At 47.9% G+C, this 23681-nt stretch overlaps 1 protein-coding gene across 1 annotated transcript; it reads left to right on the top strand.

The window, feature by feature from the left end:
• Window positions 1-10698: 10698 nt before the first annotated feature.
• On the top strand, window positions 10699-11949 carry Lrrc3c (leucine rich repeat containing 3C). Its single transcript, XM_028754969.1, has 2 exons — window positions 10699-10767; window positions 11119-11949. The coding sequence occupies exon 2, from the start codon at window positions 11173-11175 to the stop codon at window positions 11947-11949; it is 777 nt and encodes a 258-aa protein (XP_028610802.1). The 5' UTR covers window positions 10699-10767; window positions 11119-11172.
• The last annotated feature ends 11732 nt before the right edge of the window (window positions 11950-23681 follow it).

Raw genomic sequence — 23681 nt, 5'->3', positions numbered from 1 at the left:
AATGTTCACAGCTGCTCAGGATAGACCAATGGACAGACAGCCGGGCTGGCTTTTCTGCATGGTATCTGCCTCCAGTTTCCTGAGCTCAAAAAGACTTTCAAAAATCAATGTCTGATGTAAAACTGGTCTTTTGTTTTCCAACCCCTTAGATCCTTTTGTTATTTCCAGAGTGATGCTTTGGAGCATGATCCAGGGATCCTCCCAGATCAGCTCAGCATCTCTGCCCCTCTGGGTGGTCTGAGCCCAGAGTAGGAAAAAAGGAGTCAGGCATATTGGAGTTGAGCGTCATGGCCCCAGCCTTTATGGAGCTTACATTGGCCAAGAAGTGTTTCCCTGTTGGGAAAGTTTGTCCCAGCTCTTGTGGGTGAAGAACCTTCCCAAGGCACCTTCCAGTTAGCTGTTATACCTGCCAAACAGTGACCTGGCCAGACAGTCCAAATAGCCCAAGGATATCAGTATATAAACTGCCCATGAAAAGCCTAGCAGGTGGTCTTTTAGTTTTCCTTCCCATGAGAGCAGAGGTGACCCATGATTCTGCCTGAAACTTATCATTGATGTGCAGTGTTTTCTGCAAATCAAGAGACTCTGCAGGGCAATCCTGTTTCCTAAGAATGAGAAAGTGCAATAAAGCCCGTTCTTCACCTGCTCTTCAGCATCTGGAAGATGTAGCACTGCTAGTATCCAGTCCAGTGTTGCCTATGGGAGCAGTGCCCATCCCACCCCATCTCTGTTCACCAACTGTTCTCAGGAACCCTACCCATGCTCCAAAGTTCTTTGCCTGGCACAGAACATTCAAGGCTAATAGGACAAGCAACTGTTTGAGTGTCCCCTCTTTTCTGCTAAGATGTGTCCTGTGTTGTCTAAAATGCCCTCCAAACCCTCAGTTTTTCAGTTCCCTATGCCTAATGTTTGCCCAAGCATAGATATCAGGAGGTGGTAGCAGTAACAGTGGCTTTATCAGCTGTTCACTTACATGCTTTTGCCCAAGTCACTGTTGCCCATGTTTCAGAGCTGTTGCCCTACTCAACCTACTACTGCCCTGGCTTTCCCACACCCCTTGAATAGATGGATATTTCCAAAGCTGCTCTTCTAGCCAGTTGAGCTTTGATCCTCTGGGCTTTTGACTGCTCAATAGGTTTTGGTCGGCAAAGCATGATGCCTCTTCCTCCCAGTGGGACCACATAACAATCTCTGCTCCACTCTATATGTGTGAGAGCCTCTGGTGCTCTCAGAGACAGTGAGGTGGTAAATTGCCCCTGGGAACACCAGGCACAGGATGACTTGTAGAGGATAGGCCTTGAATGCCAGCCTGCCTCCACCTCCAGAGGACTTCCTCAGAGGGCTTCAAGCCAAACCAATAGCCTTGTTGTGTGAAACATCTTTGAGGTGGGAAAGGGACCACTGGAGCTTTGCTAGCAATAACTGACTTTCAGTTTACTGTTCTGAAGGAGAAGGGACTCAAAACAGAATTCACTTTAAAGGGAGCTGAAGGAGTGTCCCTCCTCTATGTGAAAAGAAAATAGTTTTATTCTTCATTCTGACTTTTTAACTGTTTGGCTTCAGTTAGTTTGAATGAGAGTAATAAGGTTTTTTACATGGACTCAGAGGGTAAGAGCATTAACTCTCATCATTGTGATGTGTGGTATGTGCCCTCCCACTGGATGTCACAGCCATTGAGTTCCCCATGGGCCTCATGGACTTGGTCTTGTTAGTTCTAATGATAGCCAGACTTCAAGGAGACAAGGCAACCATGCAGCCAGTTCACTGGTAAATATGGTGATACCCACTAAAAAATTCATTTTCTCCTTAAAGACAGTTTATGAAGTTGATCATAAAAGTTCTATTACTTCATCCTAAATTAAATTGAGAAAAAGATGTGTTTAGTTCTTCTAATCAGAAACTGTATTAATAGGAAAAGGTTGGTACAGAAAATATTTTCTTTCCTTTTTCCTTAATGTATATAGTTTAACTCTTTTCTTTGTTACATTTAAACTATGCTCATGGGTATCAGTCTGTTTGGGACTAGTATTAAAGATGGAAATGAAACAATTTGAACCAAAAAACAAAACAAAAACAAAAAACCCCTGCAGCCCAGGAAGTCAGCTCAGTCAGTGGGTAAAAGCCTTTACCACACACACTGGGCCACCTGAGTTCAATCCCTGGAACCGCTGTGGAAGGAGGTAGAAATAACTCTCCAAATGTGACCTCTGACCTCTGAGAGTGTGCCATGGCATCCACACATGAGCAGACATATCCACAATAATGATAAAACAAATCAGAGATGTGTAGTATATCTCTGAATATATCAAATACACACACACACACACACACACACACACACACACACACTGTGAGAGGAAAGCTGGGCAGAGTTTGCACATGTCTTTAGTCCCAGCTCTCTAGAGGCAGAAACAGGTGGATCTCTGAGTTTAAGGCCAGCCTGGTCTACATGGTGAGTTCCAGGACAGCCCGGGCTAAGTAGAGAGACTCTATCTAGAGAAATCCTGTTTGTAAATAAATAAATAAGATAAACAACCAAAGGAAACAGAGGTAGATGTATTCTAAGCTATTTGTGAATGGACGATACAGTGCCTGAGTTTACTACAAAATAATTTGGACAGGGACATGGGAAAATAAACAGCCGTAAACTGATAACTATTACACTGTGTGCAGTGACAATTATTAAGCCTGAGTGATAGGGCCACAAGATTCCTCATATTATTTTCTCTACTTTGTTGGTATTTGAAATTGCTCATGATAAAGGGATTTTGCAAACCTGAGTCTGAATCCATGCCTACACTAAGCAACACTGGAGTGGTGCTAATAAGCTCTACTGTCTCTCTGGCTTAGCTCTGCTCCCAGCTACCAGCTGTGTGACCTTAAGTCACTGACCCTGTCTCTACTTCAGTGACCTCATTTCTAAAGGGAGATGATAATGATCACAATAACCTCATCTGGTAAGATCAATAGGGTTGATAAGTGTAAAGCACTTGGAACGGCCCTGGGACCTAGTTAAGTTCCCAGTGGAGGTCGTCTGCTATTGGTCCATTCCAGGTTGGAATGCTGACGTCTTTACTAGGCTACGGAAAGTCGGCGAAAGAAAAGAGACCTCATATTAGGGTGATGGACTCAGGGTGATCTTTTCATTCTCCAGTTTCAACCCCTATGTAATGTGATATAACTTTTAAATATTTTATCGAATGTGTTTTTTTAAATATCACAAACTCTCCCGGCCCTGTGCTGGCTGCTCGGTTGGATGAACAGCCTGTACACGTTCTCCAGCCTTGGAGTGATTCCCTCTGGGGCTGGGAGGCCCTGCTTGTGATAGACACATATACAACCTGGTGGATGATGCCCAAGATGGCCACCTGCATGCAGGATGGTAGACAAGGAACACATTCTTTGAAAGGAAGCTACAGTAGATGCTGGGAAGAGGGCCACTGGGAAGTGGCGATCCATATGTTCTGTCTTGTCAACAGGAGCACTGGGACCACAAATACCACCCCTTCCTCTGCCTCCTCCACCTTCCTCTCTACTTTCTGCAGAAAGGCAAGGAAGAAAAGCTGTGTGAGGTTGTGTTTATGCTTTTGTTTGGGTTGGGGACGGCACCCCAGGCCTGGAGTGAACTTCCTGGGAACCACTTTGGGGAAGAAGCTGGAGATAAAAAAAAAAATTCAGCAGCATCCTGCCTCTTACTTTGTGTCCTGTCTAACAGTGGGCTCTCATGGGCTGCAGAGGGGGAAACTAACCTGCCCAAGCCTCTGGCCTCCAGCCAGTGCCAGGTACCAGAACCCCTCTGTAGAGAGAATATCTTGTATATTGTATGGCTGCATCGCCGGTCAATTAAGAAGCCTATGGCTTATGGCTTAGGCAGAAAATAAAGGTGGGACATCTGGGAGGAGAAGGGATTCTGGGAGAGAGCCAGGCAGGAGATTCACAGGAAGATGTAACAAGATGGACACTTGATACCTGAGCACAGGTAACCAGCCATGTGGCAGAATATAGGTTAAAGTAAGTGGGTTATTTTAAGTTATGATTCTAGTCAGAGAAGAGCCAAGCCGTATAGCCGAGGTATTTGTAAGTATATTTTCAGTCCGGGCCTTATTTCTGGGAGCATAGGAAAAGGAGGTAACACCAAACAGAACTTCAACACCCCCCTCTCTCTCTCTGAGTTTCAAAGGCAGAAAGATATTGCTTAGTCTGCGTGTTCCTTGATGTGGTGACTGACACTGGATAGATTGCAGAGACAGAGGATATAAAACCCAATAGCTTCACCATAAGACCCACCCTGCTACCTTCCCAACGGAATTCCTGATCCTAAGAGGCCTTACCTAGCTAGAACATCTGGGTGGCCCCCACCCCTAGACCACTCCTCCCCCTGCCTGAGGCTAGCTAGCCTTTTTTGTAAGAACAATTCCAAGAAGCATTGTTGGCTACTTGCTATATTTTCAGCACTGGACAAAGGGCTTTACTCTACAGACTGGTGGCTCTGCTTCTCAGGTCAGGCTGCTTCCCCGAGTTTTTTAACTGGTATATTTAGGTTTTCTGCATGAAGAAGAGCTGAGAACTGAAGTGTGTTCTGCACACACACCAGCTGCACCTGGGGCTTTCATTCCCAGAACACACCTGCACACTCTTAATTTTGTCTGTCTCCAATCCCGCTCCTTCCTCTCTTACATCTAACTGGTCATCCCCAGAGCCCGCACTCAGCAGTTATCCTCACTGGGAGGCCTTCCCCAGGTGATGTTCCCAGACAACGCCCACTACTTCATACTCTGGGTTCCTCAGACACGTACAGACACCCAGGACAGGAGAGTGAAGCGTATCCCCTAGGAGATGTACACTGAGGTGGGATGGGATAGAAAGATAAGGAAAATCTTAAGGACACAGGAGGAAAAGTGTCCCCTCAACCCAGACTGCACTCCTCACAACTGCAGGAATCCCAGCAGTTAACACGCCCCAGGGCCATTTTCCTTCCCAGGTGCAGCCCTGCAATTTTCTTTCTTTTTTTTTTTTTTTTTTTTTTTTTGGTTTTTCGAGACAGGGTTTCTCTGTGTAGCCTTGGCTGTTCTGGAACTCACTCTGTAGACCAGGCTGGCCTTGAACTCAGAAATCCACCTGCCTCTGCCTCCCAAGTGCTGGGATTAAAGGCGTGTGCCACCACTACCCGGTATGCAATTTCCTGTGAATCTCACCTGAATCCCCACTTTATCAGATTATAATTTCAGCTAAGGCTGTCTGGAGTAACCACATTTGTCTCATTCTTTGAGAGAGAGAGAGAGAAAGAGAGAGAGAGAGAGACAGAGAGAGACAGAGAAAGAGAGAGAGAGAGGGAGAGAGAGAGAGAGAGAGAGATTTATAGGAACTTTTCTGAGATGTAACTTGAGACCCACCAAAAGGTTTATGTAGCTGTGTGCATGTGTGTGTGTGTGTGTGGTACAGGTTTTGCATATGAGAGAAACATTTGATATTTGCTTTTCTGAATCTTCCTTTTATGCTCAACATGACGCTCTCTCATTAACATCCATTTCCCTAAAATGGTGGCATAATTTTACTCTTCTTCATGGCAAAACCAAGCAAACAAAACCCCTCCATTGTGTACCTCTTATCATGTTTTCTTTATCCACACCAGTAGGCTTCAAAGCTGCCAATATCGTATTGTGTAGCTAAGTTAAAGGAGGGGCTTATCTTCCCACGTGGTGAATCAAGGAGGTGCAGGCTAGGGGGATCTCTGAGACCTTCACGGGCAGCAGAGAGACAGCTACAGCAGGCAAGAAGGCAGCTCAGCACAACGGCAGCTACTGAGTAGCCAATACTGTTTCAAACTATGGGAGTCTGATTCCAAACGGTTTATTTTAGGAATCCTTAAACACAGCACAATTTGGTGAAAACTATTCTGGTTAACTCAATCCCATGCGCACAACGAAGCTTACATAAGTGATCTCCTCAGGAACAAAATAAGCTAAACACAGATCTGATGCATCTACATTAAAAGGTGGTTTATTGTAAAGTTCATAAAGATAGGTTCTATAGATTGATTGAAAAAAATTATGATAAGGATCTTGGGGAAGATCCAGTGCTGGAAAAGTGTATAGCCAGGGCTGGAGAGATGGCTCAGTGGTTAAGAGCACTGACTGCTCTTCCTAGAGATCCTGAATTCAATTCCCAGCAATCGCATGGTGACTCACAACCATCTGAATTGGGATCCGATGCCCTCCTCTGGTGCGTCAGCGACAATGTCATATACAATGGTGTGTCATATACATTAAATAAACAAATAAACAAACAAACAAATAAATAAATCTATCTTTTTTTTAAAATGCACAGTCAGAGTCACCAGATTACAGGCTAGAAAGCACGTCCCCTCCAGCCTTCTGGATACAGAACAGGTTTTGCATTCCTTCCCTTGAAGGAACAACCCAATGTGCTTAACTTCCTGGCCCCCAGTACGTGTCTGTGAGCACAGAGACCTCTGTGCCCTACAAGAAGAAAGGCTGGAGCTGACTTGAGTAACCCAATGATGCCAGGCCAAGACCTCACTAAGGTTGTCCCTTTCTTCTGTACTGCTCCATAGTGACAGGATAGCTAGATTGTCCCTCCCTGTTCAAAGCACAGAACATGAAAGACCTGGCCTCATTCTCTCTTATGAACAAACAAAAGCTTTCCCAGGAAATACTTTAGCCAACCCCTGAGAAATCACTAGCTGCAATCTGGACCACTTCCAAGCCGTCAGGAAGGTGGAAAAGAGAGCCCAGGATCCGGGGCATCTGAAGGACCAGTCAGATTCCGTCATCAGAGACTGAGTATCCAGAGACTCTCTCAAATCCATGTGGCTGTCACAGAGGGAGGTGAGAGCTGGATACCAAGCTGGAAGCCAGCAGGTTCTGCCACATAGTCTGTCTGTGCTTCAAGCTCCTTACACACATGTCAATCAAGGTAAACATCACATTAATGTATGGAGAAGACATGTGTCAACATGTCTGTGTTTCCTAAACTGACAAGTCCTAATACAGGCTCACATTAGAAACTCCTGGGGGGTGCCGGGTGGTAGTGATACACGCCTTTAATCTCAGCACTTGGAAGGTAGAGGCAGGCAGGATCTCTGTGAGTTCGAGTCTAGCCTGGTCTTCAAACTGAGTTCCAGCTAGCCAGGGCTACACAGAGAAACCTTGTCTCCGACCCCACCCACCTCCTCCCAAAAACGAAAAAGAAATTCCTGGGGAAAGTTGGAAGCATACTAGTGCCTAGAGTCAATGCATGGAAGTTTTGACGTAGTCGTTCCAGATGAACCGTGGCACAAACGGCTTTTAAAGCACTTCCAGAGAGTCCAACATGGAGACTGGTTTTGAACCATGGCTACAGCACCTTAGGACAGAGGTCTGTTCAGTGCACTCTTCACCTTACATACTGGAGCATCAGGCTGACAGGAAGTCCTCACTGCACGAAGAAACCAAAAGTGGGGGAGGGTGTAGAGATGGCTCTGTGCTGGGGACCTGAATTTGGTTCCCAGAACCCTGTCCATTTTTACAAAACCACTTGTAATTCAAGCTCCAGGGGATCTGATATTCTCTTCAGGCATCTGTACTCAGGTGGACACACCTCCCAGAACACACACATACACAGATGTGCAAGCATGCGTGCACACACAGACACACACACACACACACACACACGTGTGCTTTTTAAAAATAATACAAATAAATCTTTGTCTAAAATGGCTAGGCACAGGGGGGAGGAGGTATGGGATGAGGAACAGTCAGAGGGCAGACCGGGAGAGAGATAAAGACTGGACTGTAAAAAAAGATTAAAGAATTTAAAAAAAAATGGCTGAGCACATCTTCTCCTCTGACTTCTATTGGTCTACACGCTGAGGTGTGCACGGTCCTAAGCACAGTTTCCGAGCCCCCTGGCCCTGTACTTGGTCTCCCTTTATTAACCACAACCACAGCTCCAGGTGGCCTCACCCGTAGGCGGATTGCCAGCTGCTCTTCTAACTGCCCTGTGGCACAAGCCAGTCCCACGCTGGCTTGGCAGATGACCTAGTTCATAAAGATAACTCTGCAGCAACAGCCAGGCTCAGCCCTTGGACCTTGACTAATCACCCTGCCAGGATAAGAGAACAGCAGGATGGGACGGCTCAAAAATGTATTTCCAAGCACTTAGTGGCAGAGTGTCTAGCCTTAACTCGAAAGCAACTCACACAGAACAAGTGTAAAAAAAGAAAGAATATGTGTGTGTGTGTGTGTGTGTGTGTGTGTGTGTATCACCTGATCTTCAGACAGACATGAACCTGAGAAATGCCCCTACCAACCTCACAAGGATGTGTCAGAAGTGAGCACGTTCCCAGAAGTGATAACGCAGGGTTTAATGTACGGTTCCCTACTGTCTCATCCTATCCCCATCATACTTCTTTTTTTTTTTCTTTTTTTGTTTTGTTTTGTTTTTCGAGACAGGGTTTCTCTGTGTAGCCCTGGCTGTCCTGGAACTCACCCTGTAGACCAGGCTGGCCTCGAACTCAGAAATCCCCCTGCCTCTGCCTCCCAAGTGCTGGGATTAAAGGCGGGCACCACCACTGCCCGGCCCCATCACACTTCTAAAACAGCGTTCTCAAAAGCAAGTCACCAGGACAGTCTCATGACATACAGTGTCCATAGTTCCAGGAGAGCTCACATCAGTGCTTGTAGTAACCTTGGGCTGGGTTTTGCACTTTGCTATTTAAATTCTTGAAATTCTTAAGTTTGTAAACAAAAGGCCTCGCATTTCATTTGGCACCGGACTCTACAGTTATGTGTCTGATCAAACACAAACTCTTATGAAAAACCAGCAAGATTTGGGAAGCTAAGGAAGGAGAAGAGTGACTTTAAGGCCATCCTGGGCTACATCGTGAGAGAATATCTCCGAATATAAATAAATATATATCAAATATAAAATATATCAAAATATAAATAAATAATATTACTACTACTAATAACAACCCAGCAAGGCTGTCAACCTTCCTAATGCTATGACAGTTTAACACAGTTCCTCATGTTGTGGTGACCCCCCAGCCATAAAATTAATTTCATTGCTTCTTCATGGCTGTAATTTTGCTACTGTTATGTTATTAAAAGTAATGTAAATATGTTTGGCAGTGGTCTTAGGTGACCCCTGTGAAAGATCGTTTGACATCCCCCTAAGGTGTTGTGATCCATAGGTTGAGAACAACTGATCTACATAGCCATCCACATCTGTGACTTCGGGTCATCCCTGCCCCTGAAAAACAGAGCAGGTGATTGGCGCGAGAAAACCTGTCTTGGTGTTACAATCAAAAAGTCAAGTCAGACGGTTCTGGAAGATGTAAAACAGCAGCGTTCGCACTTCACTTTCTGTCACGCCCATTCCGCAAGGAGCCTCTCCACACTCTGCCTTTGTGCAGACACGAGGCCTCAGAGGTACACACAGAACACTCTGCAGACCTCAAATCCTTCCTTCCCACCACCCACTGAACATCAGGAGAGGGGATGCAGCGGAAGGGTGGGGCCCGCAAACAATCATTAGGATGAAGGGGCCTTGAAGAATAAGTCATCCCGGTCTCAGGCTTGAAGAAGGACTCAAAATGCCATCCTGGTGGGCTGGAGAGATGGCTCAGTGGTTAAGAGCACTGACTGCACTTCCAGAGGTCCTGAGTTCAAATCCCAGCAACCACATGGTGGCTCACAACCATCTGTAATGAGATCTGATGCCCTCTTCTGGTGTGTCTGAAGACAGCTACAGTGTATTCATATATAATAAATAAATAAATGTTTAAGGAAAAAAAATGCCATCCTGGGAGCCCAAGAACATCCGAGTTGGCCTCTAGTTCGGTATTGAAAATTTGGCAGGAAAACTCATAAATCACCATATCAGGCTTCAAGAACCTTCAGGAACCCCTGTCAACTCCTAGAGCGACCATAAACAACAGCAAACTGAAACTGAACCACAGCGCCGCCTGGTGATCAAGAAGGTTGGCCCTGTGAAGATTCGGGGCATCCTCCGAGGAAAAGACAGGCCCCATGGACCTACAGAGAACAAAAAATAGCGAGAGGGGCCTTGTGTTGCAAGTTGCTAAGGTGGAATCACAGGTGTTCTGCCCCCAGAGCAACCAAGCCACCATCCTTTTGGCCAGCCAGGCTCTGGGCAAGAAAAGGAGGTTCTGGGAGGCAGTTCCCAGCAGCTGACAGGAGATAGACACTGCTGGGTTGTAGGAGGAAAACCCGGGACAGTGAAAGGAATCCAGGCCTGTCTCCTACACATCAGGGTCTGGGATCTGCTCTCTCTTGGCATTGCCTGGCCAGGCCATGGCTCAGGTATCTGACACCTGGGCCCTAGAGTCACATGCCAGGAAACTCTATACTCTTGGGCCCCAGGTCGCAGCTTCCAGCTGCTGCAAGCAAACAGAACTACTGAAGGAGGAAGTGGGTCTCCGGAGCCCACTGGCAAGGGAACTACTTCCGGGAGAAAGGCAGCAGCACAGGAGAGGACTCAGCCACTAACCAGGGTGAGAGGCGGGAAGGAGAAGGCAGACGAGGTGGAAGGTGAGCAGAACCAGGAGCACAGAACTGGGCAGGCTGGGGTAAATGCTTCCAGAAAAGGGAGTTGATGCTCACAGAAGGCGGGCCAGAGGTACCCGCTACCTACTTGTATAATCTGACTGGACACCCTGGGATCTATCACTAATATATCACTCTTGGGACACTAGGCCAACCAGACCTCCTGGAGTTTACCTGGCCTCTCTTGGCTGTCATCCAGGTATGTAGAGGACAAAAATATTTATTTCAATGAGGGAAAAGAATATGCAAGCAGAAGAAATAGCTTGGACTGCTTCCCCCCCACCCACCCAGGCTCATTTCAGGAGAGCAAAGGGACAAAAGGACCTCGTAGATTAGCCTAGACTCAATAGAACCCAAAAGTTTCAAGTGTAAGGGACTCCTTCCCCAAGGGTCCTGTTGAGGGGGGGGGGGGAATAGTCGGACAGACCAACTGACCTAGGACTAAGAAAGCCCCAAAAGGAGAGGCTTGGGTCCACAGACTCCACTGAGGGACTCTAGCAGGAGAAAGTTCAGTGGGACATAGAATTCTAACTTTGCTCTTCTGTCATAGGTTTGTCTACTTCCCAGCTTCTCCTCCAGTCCAGGATTATGTTTATCTGTGGCCATGCTCCTACTAGCTCCTCGCCTCCTGCCCCTCCTGCCCCTCCTGCTGGTGATAGGCACAGGGGGCTCTGTGCCCAGCCCCCAGACGCTGCCCCAGGGCTGCTACATAGCAGAAGAAGCCGGGGAACAGACATTCCGCTGCAGCAGGGCTGGTCTGAGTGCGGTGCCCAACGGTATCCCCAACGACACCCGAAAGCTTTACCTGGATGCCAACCAGCTGGCGTCAGTGCCAGCTGGAGCCTTCCAGCACCTGCCTGCCCTGGAGGAATTAGACCTGTCTCATAATGCTCTTGTTCATCTCTCAGGGGCTGCTTTCCAGGGCCTGGAGGCCACTCTGCGCCACCTCGACCTCTCTGCCAACCAGCTAGCATCTGTGCCTGTGGCAGCCTTCGTGGGGCTGCAGATCCAAGTGAACCTGTCCGCCAACCCATGGCGCTGCGACTGTGCCCTACAGGAAGTGCTCAGGCACGTGAGGTTGGCCCCAGGCTCTGGGACAGGCATTGTGTGTGGTCCAGAAGCCCGACCAGATCTCGTGGGACACGAGTTCCTTCTGCTCACCAGGGAGGAAGAGCTGTGTGGGACAGGACGAGGTGGGACCCGAAGGAGCACGGATGTGGCCCTGTTAGTCACCATGGGGGGCTGGCTGACACTGGTAGTGGCTTATCTGATCCGCTACGTGTGGCAGAACCGGGATGAGACGCGGCGCCCGGTCAAGCGGGCTCCTCCCGTGCAGCCTGTGCGTTCAGAGGACTCCTCCACGCTCAGCACAGTGCTCTGAAGACCGGAAGCACTCCATGCTCTTGGCCCTATGCCCTGGCCTTCAGTCTACTGCTCTTTCATCTCCTCTGCCCCATCTACCTCTATCCAGCCGTTCTCAAGCCAGGGATGGAGTGGGGGTGGGATGACCCTTTCACAGGGGGTCACATCAGATCTCCTGCATATCAGATATCTACATTATGATTCATAACAGTATCAAAATTACAGTTATGAAGAAGCAACAAAAGTGATTTTATGCCTGGGGGAATCACCACAACATGTATTGGCGGGATGCTGCATTAAGAAGGTTGAGAATCACGGTTCTATCTCTTCCTGCATCCCTAAATACCTTCTGTGGTGTCTGTGGTGTGTTCTCTCTCCCTCTCTCTCTCTCTCTCTCTCTCTCTCTCTCTCTCTCTCTCTCCCCCTCCCCCCTCTCTCTCTCATTCTCTGGAACACTTTGGTGCCTGGATTTGGGGGTACCTCCTTTTTGGGATTGTGCTAAACTCAGAAAATCCTGAGTTCCTGACTCCATGGGTAGCAGAATGAACAGCCATCTGAGTGTGTGGCAACCCAGAGAGAGCAGCTGGTGGCCATGGGAGCCTGTGCCTGGCCACAGGTGACCACAGAGGCCTCACCATACAGATGTGGGTAATGACCCCAAAAGAATGATGGCTTTGAAGAGGTTAGGGGGATGGTTCACAATCAAGTGTTTCCCCTGCAAGCATGAGAACCCGAGCTCTGATCTCTAATAGGCACTTAAAGTCCAGACATAGGGTGGGTGTCTGTAATTCCAGTGCTGGGGGTTGGGGGAGAGGCAAACAGAACCTGGAGCTCATTGGCTGGCGAGACTAACCAAACCCATAAGCTTCAGGTTCAGTGGGTCAACAGATGCTGGCCCAGAATAACAGAGAGAGCGACTGGTGAAGGGATTCAGTGACATCAACTGGTAGCCTTCAGGTGCAGCCACATGCACACACCCACACGAACACATGTAACATGTGCACACGCACACACAGAGAGACAGAGAGAGTCTGGCTTTGGGAAGAAGAGGCGGAGCGTACAAAAGACAGGATGCTATGAGAAGATTCGGAGCCTGTGGGTGGCCGGGGGGCAGCCTTGTGAGCAGGAGGGAGGGTGTGGAGAAGGGTGAGGGACGGTGGAAGCAATAGGGAGTGAGAACAGAAAGCAAAGTGCAGCCATATTGAGAAGGGCCTCTGGGCTCTTCCTCTGCTCCCTCTACCTCTCTTCCACCTTGCTTCCTCCTCTCTTCTGCCTCGATTCTCACCTCTCCCTTGTTCCCAAGCTCTTCTCCCTGGGTCCCCTATCAAGGTCCCCTACTTCCCCCCCCCCTTTGTGCTGTCCTCTCCTTTATACACTGACAGTTTCCCTGAGCCCGATGGATAGATAACTCCGTTGAACTGGGATGGGTAACAATTTGGGGGCTGAGCAGAGACCCTAGAACTTCATTGAACAACTCAGAAAAAAAAAAAAACAACCTTTTATGATCATGCTTGATCTGTTTCTCTTTGTTCATTTTACTGTGAATATGTGGTCTGGCGATGAGGAGCAGGAAGAATGTGGAGCCCTGCCCGCCACCTCCCCTCTCTGTGGGGTGCTTCCATTGAGCTACACAACCACCCATCGCTCTTCCTGCTTTGGGCCCTGAGTCCAGTAGTAGGAGCCAGAGTCTATGATGTAATGTGGATGGAAGAGAAAGTGTGAGGAAGGCTGGACAAGGTGGCCTGGCTTCTCCCATCTCCAGCCCTGCCCGGATTCAGGGAGAATAAAGAAGCAGGTTCTAGGATGTTAATGGGCCCGTGCAGCCATTGGGTAGCCTCACTGATGTTACATACTTATGGCCTGGCCGAGAAGAGAAAGGTAAGCTTTTCCAAGGGGCACAGTATGTCAGAACTAACCTCCTCTACCCGGATGTACCAGAGTTCAGCTATCCAGCTCACTCTAAGGCACGATTCCAGATACCTGGGGGTAGGCCCCAGCCGATCATGACTAGGCAACTTCCTGGAGCTGGCTGTCAGTGGAAAGGGGTAGAAACGGAGAAGAGGCCCCGAAGCCTTCCACCATCAGTATCTTCGCTCTGCTGGCTCCTCAGAGAGCCCTGGGAAATTCAGACCAAAGTAAGAAAGGTTTCTCCTCTAGGGAGTTCTGAACCCGATCAAGCTAAGCCATTCCCCTCACTGGAGGTGGTTGTCCAAAGCCTCCTCATCTGCAAAAGGGATTTAGTAGAAAGCAAGCCCCCAGTGCTGAAGCTGATGCCTGAAGCGAGGGCCACGAGAAGTGAAAAGAACAACTCTCCTGCTCTAGTGGGACAGAGGAGGGTAGGGCCAGGGTTGCAGCTAAGAGGAAAAGAGGGTCTAGGCTTCACCCACACCAATCACAGAAAGTTAAAAAAATATATATAAAGCCAGAATAGTTGAAGTGCATAGTGGCTAAAGGTATGGAAATGCTGGACAACCTTCTGTAGGAGGGACAAAGCAATAGGGACACTCCGCCCCAGACCCTGCCCTGCCCATGGTTCCCTGACCAGGGGTATCTGAAGAAGGAAGCAAGACAACAGGCCTCCAGAAAGCTCCAGGCTTCTGTGCCTGCGAGAAGAGGACCCTAAAGATGAAGGCATATAGAAGCCAGCTGCTACTGTCCGGCACCCAGACCTTATTCTGGGCCTGAACAAACGGGGTTTCAGAAGCTAAGGTGGAGGATGAGCGGTGATGCTGAAGGGCTTGATCCTGCGCTGGCCGACTTCTTGCAAAAGGAAGAAAAATATTCTAATCCGGGCCCAGTGCCGGGCTGCAGGTGCTGAAGGGCACTGATAGCAGGAAAAAGGCAGCAGGCAGAGTGGGCGGGGCTTGAGCTGTGTAAGGCGAAGTGGTTAGTAGGGGAGGGGCTTGACCTGAAGGGGCGGGGTCGAAGGGATGAGGTGGGGCGGGGCGGGGTGGGGTGGGGGAGAACAGAAGGAATGTGGGAAGTGGTCCTGAAGCCGGCTGGAGGGTCCTGAAGCCAGCTCGAGGGTTGGCTGGATAGCTCTGGGGCTCCGTTGTAGCCACCTAGAACAGAGGCGAAGCAGTTTTAGGGACCACCACCTTTGTGGTGACGCTATCTGGAGGCGGAGCTGGATGGACAATGACTCCAGGGCTGGGGAGAAGCAAAGAAAGGAACTGGGGAGGGGGGGCTGGTCACCCGAGGACCTGATTAAGGGGTACTGGGGAGGGAAAAGGTCTTAAATGAGGCCTTAACTGGGAGATTATCTTTAACCTCAACAAGAGGCTGCATCTTGCGCTTGCTCACCTCCCTCGGGAAGCTTCCTGAACTGCAAGACTATCTCATCTGCCTGGGGATAACCCGGGATTTTAAAGAGCCAACTGGTCTTGGAAGTGAGGCATGGAGGCAGTCCTCAAACAGCTGCTGGAGACTTCTAGCAAACTCTACTCCGAGCTGTCTCAGTCCTGGGGATCTGAGGCCCTTTTCTGGCCTCCATAAGCACTGCATGCATGTGGTGCACACTCATACACGAAATAAAAATAGATGAAATAAAATCAAAATGACCGGGTAGTGATGGCTCATGACTTTAATCCCAGCACCCGGGAGGGGAGACAGAGGCAGGTGAGTCTCTGAGTTTGAGGTCAATCTGGTTTACAGAGTGAGTTCCAGGACAGCTAGGGCTACTGAGAAACCCAGTCTCAAAAAACCAAAATAAGTAAAATGACAAAACCTAGGTATGGTGGCATACATCTATAATCCTAGTACTGGGGGAAATCTGAAGTGAAAAACTGCCAAGAATTTCAAGCCTGTCTAGGTTATATAACAATACTCTGTCACAAAACAAAGAAAAATTTTTAAAAGAGTTAAACTGGTCTTGTCGGTGAACCTGCAATTCTAGCACTTGGGAGCCCAGGGCAGGAAGACCAGAGGAATTCGAGGCAGTTAATGCAGAGGTCATAGTGGGTAACCATGCTAAGATTGTGACTCTTAAGTGCTCAGCCCCAAATGGGATATCTATATCAACCCCGCCCCAAGGATCCAGAACATCATGGAAGAAGCAGAAAGAACGGAAGAGCCAGAAGTGTGGACGGGTGCTATGGAATGTCTTCTGGACATGACACCACTGTTGCATCTAGATAGGACCTGCATGACCACAGCGACAGGATCAGCCAGTATCCCAGCAGCCAGCACTGAGTGCAGTATCCCAGCAGCCAGTGCTGAGTGCAGTCAGGGAGTTTCAGGAAGCAATGGATGGAGAGAGGGAGCAAGGGAGGGAGGGAGAGACAGACAGACAGACAGACAGACACAGACACAGAGGACATGAAGTGAGGAAGGGGACATGATGTTGGGGATTGCCTGGGAGAGTGGGGAAGAGTGGAGGTGTGTATAACGAAAATACCTTAACAAGTACTAATTGTCGGGCTGGAGAGATGGCTCAGTGGTTAAGAGCACTGACTGCACTTCCAGAGGTCCTGAGTTCAAATCCCAGCAACCACATGGTGGCTCACAACCATCTGTAATGAGATCTGATGCCCTCTTCTGGTGTGTCTGAAGACAGCTACAGTGTATTCATATATAATAAATAAATCTTTAAAAAAAAAAAAAAAAAAACAAGTACTAATTGTCATACAATAAAGGAAAGATATTCTACTACCAAAAGCACAACAAATAAAAACTCATGGTGAGGGGCTGGAGAGATGGCTCAGGGGCTAAAAGCATTTTCTGCTCTTTTAGAGGATGTCCGTTTGATTTCCAGCCCCCACATGGCAGCTTACAACTGTATGTAATTCCAGTTCCAGGAGATCTGATGCCCCCTTCTGGCCTCTGAGGGTACCAGGCACCTACATGGTGCTATGCATACACCTATACTCACAAAATCAGAACAAACATAAAGGCAGAGGTGAGAAAGACAGCTCTGGGGTTACGGCATTTGTTCTGAAAGCAGAAGCCACTGGCAGTAGAGCTTGGATCCCCTGATCTATGTAAATGTTGGGCGGCACAGTGGTTTACCTGTAATCCCAGCATCAGAAGGCAAAGACAGGGTCTCACTGGAGCAAGCTGACTAGCTATACTAGTGTTGAAAAGCTCTGAGTACCCCAGCACTTGGGAGGCAGAGGCAGGCGGATTTCTGAGTTCGAGGCCAGCCTGATCTACAGAGTGAGTTCCAGGACAGCCAGGACTACACAGAGAAACCCTGTCTAGAAAAACCTAAAGAAAAAAAAGAAAGAAAGAAAAGAAAAGCTCTGAGTTCAATTGAGAGGCCTTGCCTTGATGAGTAAGACAGAGCCCAATCAACAAAGACTCCCAAAATTAACCTTGTCTCCCCAAGTGCATGCAAGCATGAACATACATGCACATGGAAACACCACACACACATATACATGAAAAGAAAAAGATTTTTAAAATCATTTTTAAATCGTGAATTATTATTCAAGCGGTTAGAGAGATGGCTCAGCAGTTAAGGGCATTTGTTCTTGTAGAGAAACCTGGATTCAGTTTCCCAACACTCACATGTGACTCACAACCATCCTTAACTGTAGTTCCAGGGGATTCGATGCTTTCTTCTGGCCTCCCCGAGTGTGTGTGTGTGTGTGTGTACGTGTGTGCACAGACAAAACACTCATATACATAAAATAAATAAATCTTAAAAACATGTCTTTTGTTTTTTTTAAAGAGGGAGGCTGGAGAGATGGCTCAGCAGTTAAGAGCACCAACTACTCTTCAGGAGATCATGAGTTCAAATCCCAGCAACCACATGGTGGCTCACAAACATCTGTAATGAGATCTGATGCCCTCATATGGGGTGTCTGAAGACAGCTATAGTGTACTTTGTGCCAGAGCAAGCTGGAGTCCAGAGTGAGCTGGAGTCCAGAGCGAGCCCGGGGCCAGAGCAAGAGGGAGAAGGGAAGGGGGAAAACAAAAACAAAAACAATGTGTTAGAGCCAGGTATGGTGGTGCACACCTTTAATCCCAGCACTCAGGAGGCAGAGGCAGTGAGTTCAAGGGCTATATTGTCTCAAAATAAATAAATAAAAATATTGAATACATAAATAAATGGGTTTTTTAAATTACTATTCAAGCTGACCCCAGTTCAGCGTTAAAGCAAGCATAGTGCCTGTTGCCAGTACACAGGTTGCACGCTCATGAAGCCATCCCTGGTACCAAGCGACAGGGAAGATGAAGAAAGGTAAAACTTTGTTGTCTGTGCCTCCCAGAAAAAGACAAACGTACAAACGCATATCTACCTCCCCTCCCCCATACTCATTTTCCAATACAAAAAGAGGAACATTCTCTTCCAGGAATCCTTTCCTGGGGTAGGGAGTCAATTGGCTCCTAGGTCCCACTACACACACACACACACACACACACACACACACAGAGAGAGAGAGACAGAGAGAGACAGAGAGAGAGAGAGAGAGAGAGAGACAGAGAGAGAGAGACAGAGAGAGAGAGACAGAGAGAGAGACAGAGAGAGAGAGAGCTCTTAACCAGCTCCAACTCCATCTGACAAGCCTTCACTTCCTGAAGAAAGAGTACACCCCGCCCTCTTCTTACCTCTGAGAGGAGGAGCAACTGTTGGCCACATCCCTGGAGTCAGAGACCTGACAGAGCAGTGTGGCTCCTGGGGTCACAGGGTAAGCCTGAGATTACAAGAAGACAAAATTGAGTCTGAGGTCATCTTGTTGTCACGGATGAGTCCTCCAACACTCCAAAAGCACGGGAGACTTCAGGGCCACCCGCAGGCTCCTAACAGGCTTCTGAATTTAGGTCTTTGGGATCTAATCCTTGCCCAGTTCTGCCCACCGATGATAGCACTCACAGCCTGGAGAGGGTCTCAAGGATGAGGATGGACCTGAATTTTAAGATTTTTGCTGCTGGTCACCCTCTGAAATCGATGACTCTCTAAGGGTAATGCATCAGTGCGAAGGGTTGTTGTTATTGTTCTTGTTGTTGTTCATTTGTTTTGTTTTGCTTTCTCTCCTGTGCAGACGGAGGCCATCCTAGACCAGAATTTCTTCCAAGTAGTAGTGAGGTCCTTCCATCTTCATGGCCACATGCTCAAGGACCTCTGGATGAGGAGTCTGTAACTAAGCCCTGATGGAATTTTTTTCTGGCCTTTATACATATGTAAACAGCTGATTGTGATGGCAAATGACTGTAATCCCAGCCCTCATGAGGCTGAGGAAGAAGATCAGTAGTTCAAGGCTAGCCTCAGCTACATGGACCAGACTAAGCTACGTGAGACCCCGTCTAAAACAAGCAAACAAAAACAGGCATGTGCACACACACACGCACACACACACACACACCAGACAAGCCTCTCTATACCCAAAGCCTTGTCATAGCCCTGTGATCTCTAGTATTTCCCCACGTCTTGTACATGGGCCAACAATAGCCACTCTTCAGATGTTTTATCCCGTTGTAACTGTGGTTGGGGGGAAAGTGGAGCCTGGGGATAGGCCTGGGGGAGTCAGGTTCCAAGCTTTCCTTACCTGGGACCCAGTCTCTTCAGCAAGGATCCGGACACTATGTCCCAGTGGGCAGGTCTAGCTATCCCAGCTGAGGAGGCTGTGTCTCTTCCACCAGCCACATGGTAGACAAGGAGCTCTGACACCTGTCACTGCTGCATCCTCAGGCGCTCATGAAGAACCTGGGGCCAGCTGACAGAAGAGGTTTCTAGGAGTTGGCACTGATGCTAACAGTAGTCTCTGTGTTTCTATCAGCATGTCAGATGGGGAATGGGGCGGGGGGAGAGGATAAAGGAGAGAAAGGAAAAGAGGGAAAACAGCAAGCCAGTGTGGTGGGGTTCTATAATCCCAGCACCCACATGTCTGAGGCAGAGGAGTCAGGAGTCTGAGGCCAGCAGCACTATATTTTAATGGGAGAGGGGAGGAGAGGAAAGGAGTGGAGAGACACGGGGTGAGGAGAGAAAAGGAAGAGGGGAGGGGAGGAGAGGTGTCGAAGCAAGCCGAGAGCCCGAGTTTCCAGTGTGAGATACAGAACAGCCTCTTCCTGCTCCAGCATCTCCCTCCAACCTCTTTTCCTCCTCACACCTGAGAAGGTCTGGGAATGTGTCTCTGTGAGGAGTCACTGCCCTCAGCTGCTCCAGTCACCCACCAACCCCACACAGCATGCTCTGTCTCCTGCATTTCAGAACCTCCATTGTCCGCTGACTTCCAGACACCAGGGTTCCCATTCTTGCCAGGATCAGCGACTCCCATCCAGACTCTCCGTCTGCTTTCCTTTCCTTGTGCTGGCCCCTTCCAAGGGGAATAGTCAGCAACAATAAAAGGAAAAGCAAGGTAAGGAAGAAAGCTCTGTCCCGGCGCCAGCGTGGGTCCTCAGAGAGTTCTGGGACAGAAAGAGGCATTCAGTTTGCTAAAGATCATGAAGCTGGGGGACTTCCTCCTTTTCTCATTTCCATGTTCCGTGTAGCAACACATACACATAAGTATGTATGCATACATACATACATACATACATACATACACACTCTATGCATACAGAGTCAGAGAATGAGGTATGAGCATCTGCTAGCACTTACATAGACTGACCACCAGAGGGAGATAAAAATCAAAGCCTACCACTAATTGCAGCACCACGCCCACAACAGTTTCCAGTTTGGAGTGAAGCCACTTTAATTGACAGCAAACGTTTTCTGGGTTTTTTTTTTTTTTATTTTATCCTCCTCTCCCTCCCTCAGGTTTCTAGCCTGACCTCAGGAATTCTTACAGGAGCTGGAAGATGGCTGAGTTCACATTAGGCAGCTTACAACCTATGGTAACGCCAGATCCAGGGGAACCCCACACCCCCTGGCCTCCATGGGCACCTACATACACCTGCACACACATATATAATTAAAAACCAAGTCCAACCTGGTCTACAGAGTGAGTTTCAGGACAGCCAGGGCTACACAGAGAAACTCTGTCTCAGAAAACAAATAAATACCGCAAGAGAGAGAGAGATTGAGAGAGAGAGACTGAGAGAGAGACTGAAAGAGAGGGAGGGAGAGAGGAAGGGAGGGGAGAGGGAGAGAAGAAGAGGAGGAGGAAGAGAAGGAGAAGGAAGAGGAGGGATGAGTAGAAGACAAGGGAGACAAAGAGGGTTTCAGGCCAATTTCCAAGTTTTGGGCTAAGTTCTACCAATGCTTCACAAATGAGTCCTTAGTCAGTATCTACATAGTTTTATTTATTGTTATTGAGATAAGGTCTCTCTTTATAGCCTAGGCTGCCCTCAAATACACTATGCAGCCCAGGCTGGCCTACAAGTTGTGAACTTACTGCCTCAGATCTGTTAATGATAAAATTCCAGGTGTATTACCATGTCCATCTCTATATCAACCTCATTTTATAGATTAGAAAAATGAAGCTGGGCAGTGGTGGCGCACGCCTTTAATCCCAGCACTTGGGAGACAGAGGCAGGCAGGCAGATTTCTGAGTTCGAGGCCAGCCTGGTCTACAGAGTGAGTTCCAGGACAGCCAAGGCTACACAGAGAAACCCTGTCTCAAAAAAAAAAAAAAAAAAAAAAGGAAGAAAAAGCTAACAAACAAATGGATGGGGCGGCTTAGTGGTTAAGAGCACTGGCTGCTCTTCCAGAGGTCCTGAGTTCAAGTCCCAGCAACCCATAACTGCAGATCCAGGGGCTCTGCTTCTTGTCACACATACATGTAAGTAAACATTCATACACATAAAATGAAAATAAATAAAATAATAATGTAAAAGATCTTACAGAGCTAGATGTAGCCAACTCAAGAGTAATCCCAAAACTCAAGAGGCTGAGGCAAGAGGATTGTGTGTTCAAGGTCACTCAGATTCAAAACACACACACTCGCACAAAGAATTCTCACAGACTAGCCAAATTCATATGTGTGTATGCATATATATGTATATACATTTTCTCCAAATGCTCTTTAAATTCTTACCTATATTCCCATGAACATAAGAGTGGCTCAGAAAATAAAAGTACTTGCTAAGTAACCTGGATGACCTGAGTTCACTTTCTGGATCCTACATAAGGGTGGAAGGAGATACTTAACTCCAAAGTAGTCCTCTGATCTTCACAAGTGCATCATGACATGTGTAACTATCCATAACACACACTCGCACACACTCACACATACTCACACTCACATCACACACTCTCGCACACACTCACACACACTCACATCACTCACTCACACACTAGCACACACTCAAACACAATAGCACACACTCACACACACTCACATCACACACTCCCACACACACTAGCACACACTCACACACACTCACACTCTCACACACTCACATCACTCACTCACACACTAGCACACACTAGTACACACTAGTATACACTCACATACTTGCACACATACATCCACACACTCACACACACTCACATACACTCTCACACACTCACACACACTCACATACACTCTCACACACTCACATACACTCATACACTTGCACATGTCTATTTACACTCACACACTCATATCACACACACACACACACAGCAGCCCTGATAAGAAGTAAACTCTGAGGAGGAGGTCTGAGATGTAAGGCCAGGGCATCTGCATGTGAAGGCCGACAGCCCAGGGACAAGCCTCAGCATATTCTCATTTCGTCCTCCTTCCTCCTTGAGTCCTCTAAGCCTGGTGCTTAGAGTACCATTAGTCAGCTTGGGGAAATGGTGCAACAAGACAGAAATGAGGTGGAGGTAGGACGAGGCGAATGACATCAGGCTGGAGAGAGATCTGCATAGAGGAAGGACGCCAAGAGAAACGAAAGAAGCCAGATGCCAGGTCAGAGGAAAGAGCCAACCGATAGGAGACTTGGGGGCTTTCAGGAAAAACAGACGCGTGTGTGGCTTCACTCAGCTGCTGCTCCATAGATCTTTCAAAGAGGAATGAGACAAGAAACCTTGGTCATCAGACACCAGAGGAGGGTAGACTCTAGGAAGAGACTCCCAAATGCCTAACTGAGGTAATGGTCAGTTGGGCCACCTTCGCAGAGCTAATTAAGAGATAGGAGTTTGCACAACCCTCAGACTGTATATAAGAGTTCAGATGCCCTCCCTACCAGTGTAGTGATTTAAAGAAACAGAGACAGAGGCAGAAATCCAGGGGGAGAGGGAAAACAGATCTGTATAACACATACACGACACTTCTGCACATCACAGGCCCCCAACTCCACCTCTCCTAAGGGAGATGGGCACCTGACAACACACAGGGGCTAGAGCTGTCTGTCTCCGAGGCTGATAGCTGTTCCAGCATGAAGTGGATGGGAATGGAAGCAAGTAAAGGGATGGGGGATGGGCACCAGAGAGGAGGGGCAAAGTGTCAAAGGAAGTTTTGAGAGAGTAGAGTAATAAAGTTTTTAAGATGTTTTGTGGAATGTGAGATTATTTCCTCATTCCCACCAGCCCCTAAGGAAATCTCCAGGAAACTGATTCTTCACATGGCCTTGCAGTAAATCACATAAACTGTATCCTAGAGACCTGTCTGTGTGGAGAGAATCCTCTTTTAAATGATTTCCAAGTATCGACTAAGGAAAGATAAGGGGGGGCTGGAGAGATGGCTTGGGGGTTAGGAGCACTGACTGCTCTTCCAGAGGACCTGAGTTCAATTCCCAGCAACCACATGGTGGCCCACAACCATCTGTAATGGGATCTGATGCCCTCTTCTGGCGTGTCTGAAGATAGCAACAGTGTACTCATATACATGAAAGAAAGAAAGAAAGAAAGAAAGAAAGAAAGAAAGAAAGAAAGAAAGA

Source organism: Grammomys surdaster, unplaced genomic scaffold (genome assembly GCF_004785775.1).
Source record: "Grammomys surdaster isolate TR1022 unplaced genomic scaffold, NIH_TR_1.0 126048, whole genome shotgun sequence".
NCBI classification, from domain to species: Eukaryota; Metazoa; Chordata; class Mammalia; order Rodentia; family Muridae; genus Grammomys; species Grammomys surdaster.
Note: the sequence above shows the minus strand (reverse complement) of the source record. Positions and strands in the feature narration are given on the sequence as shown.

What these genes read in the sequence shown, in the direction of transcription:
- Lrrc3c (XM_028754969.1), top strand. Translation starts at nt 11,173, where the DNA reads ATGCTCCTACTAGCTCCTCGCCTCCTGCCCCTCCTGCCCCTCCTGCTG.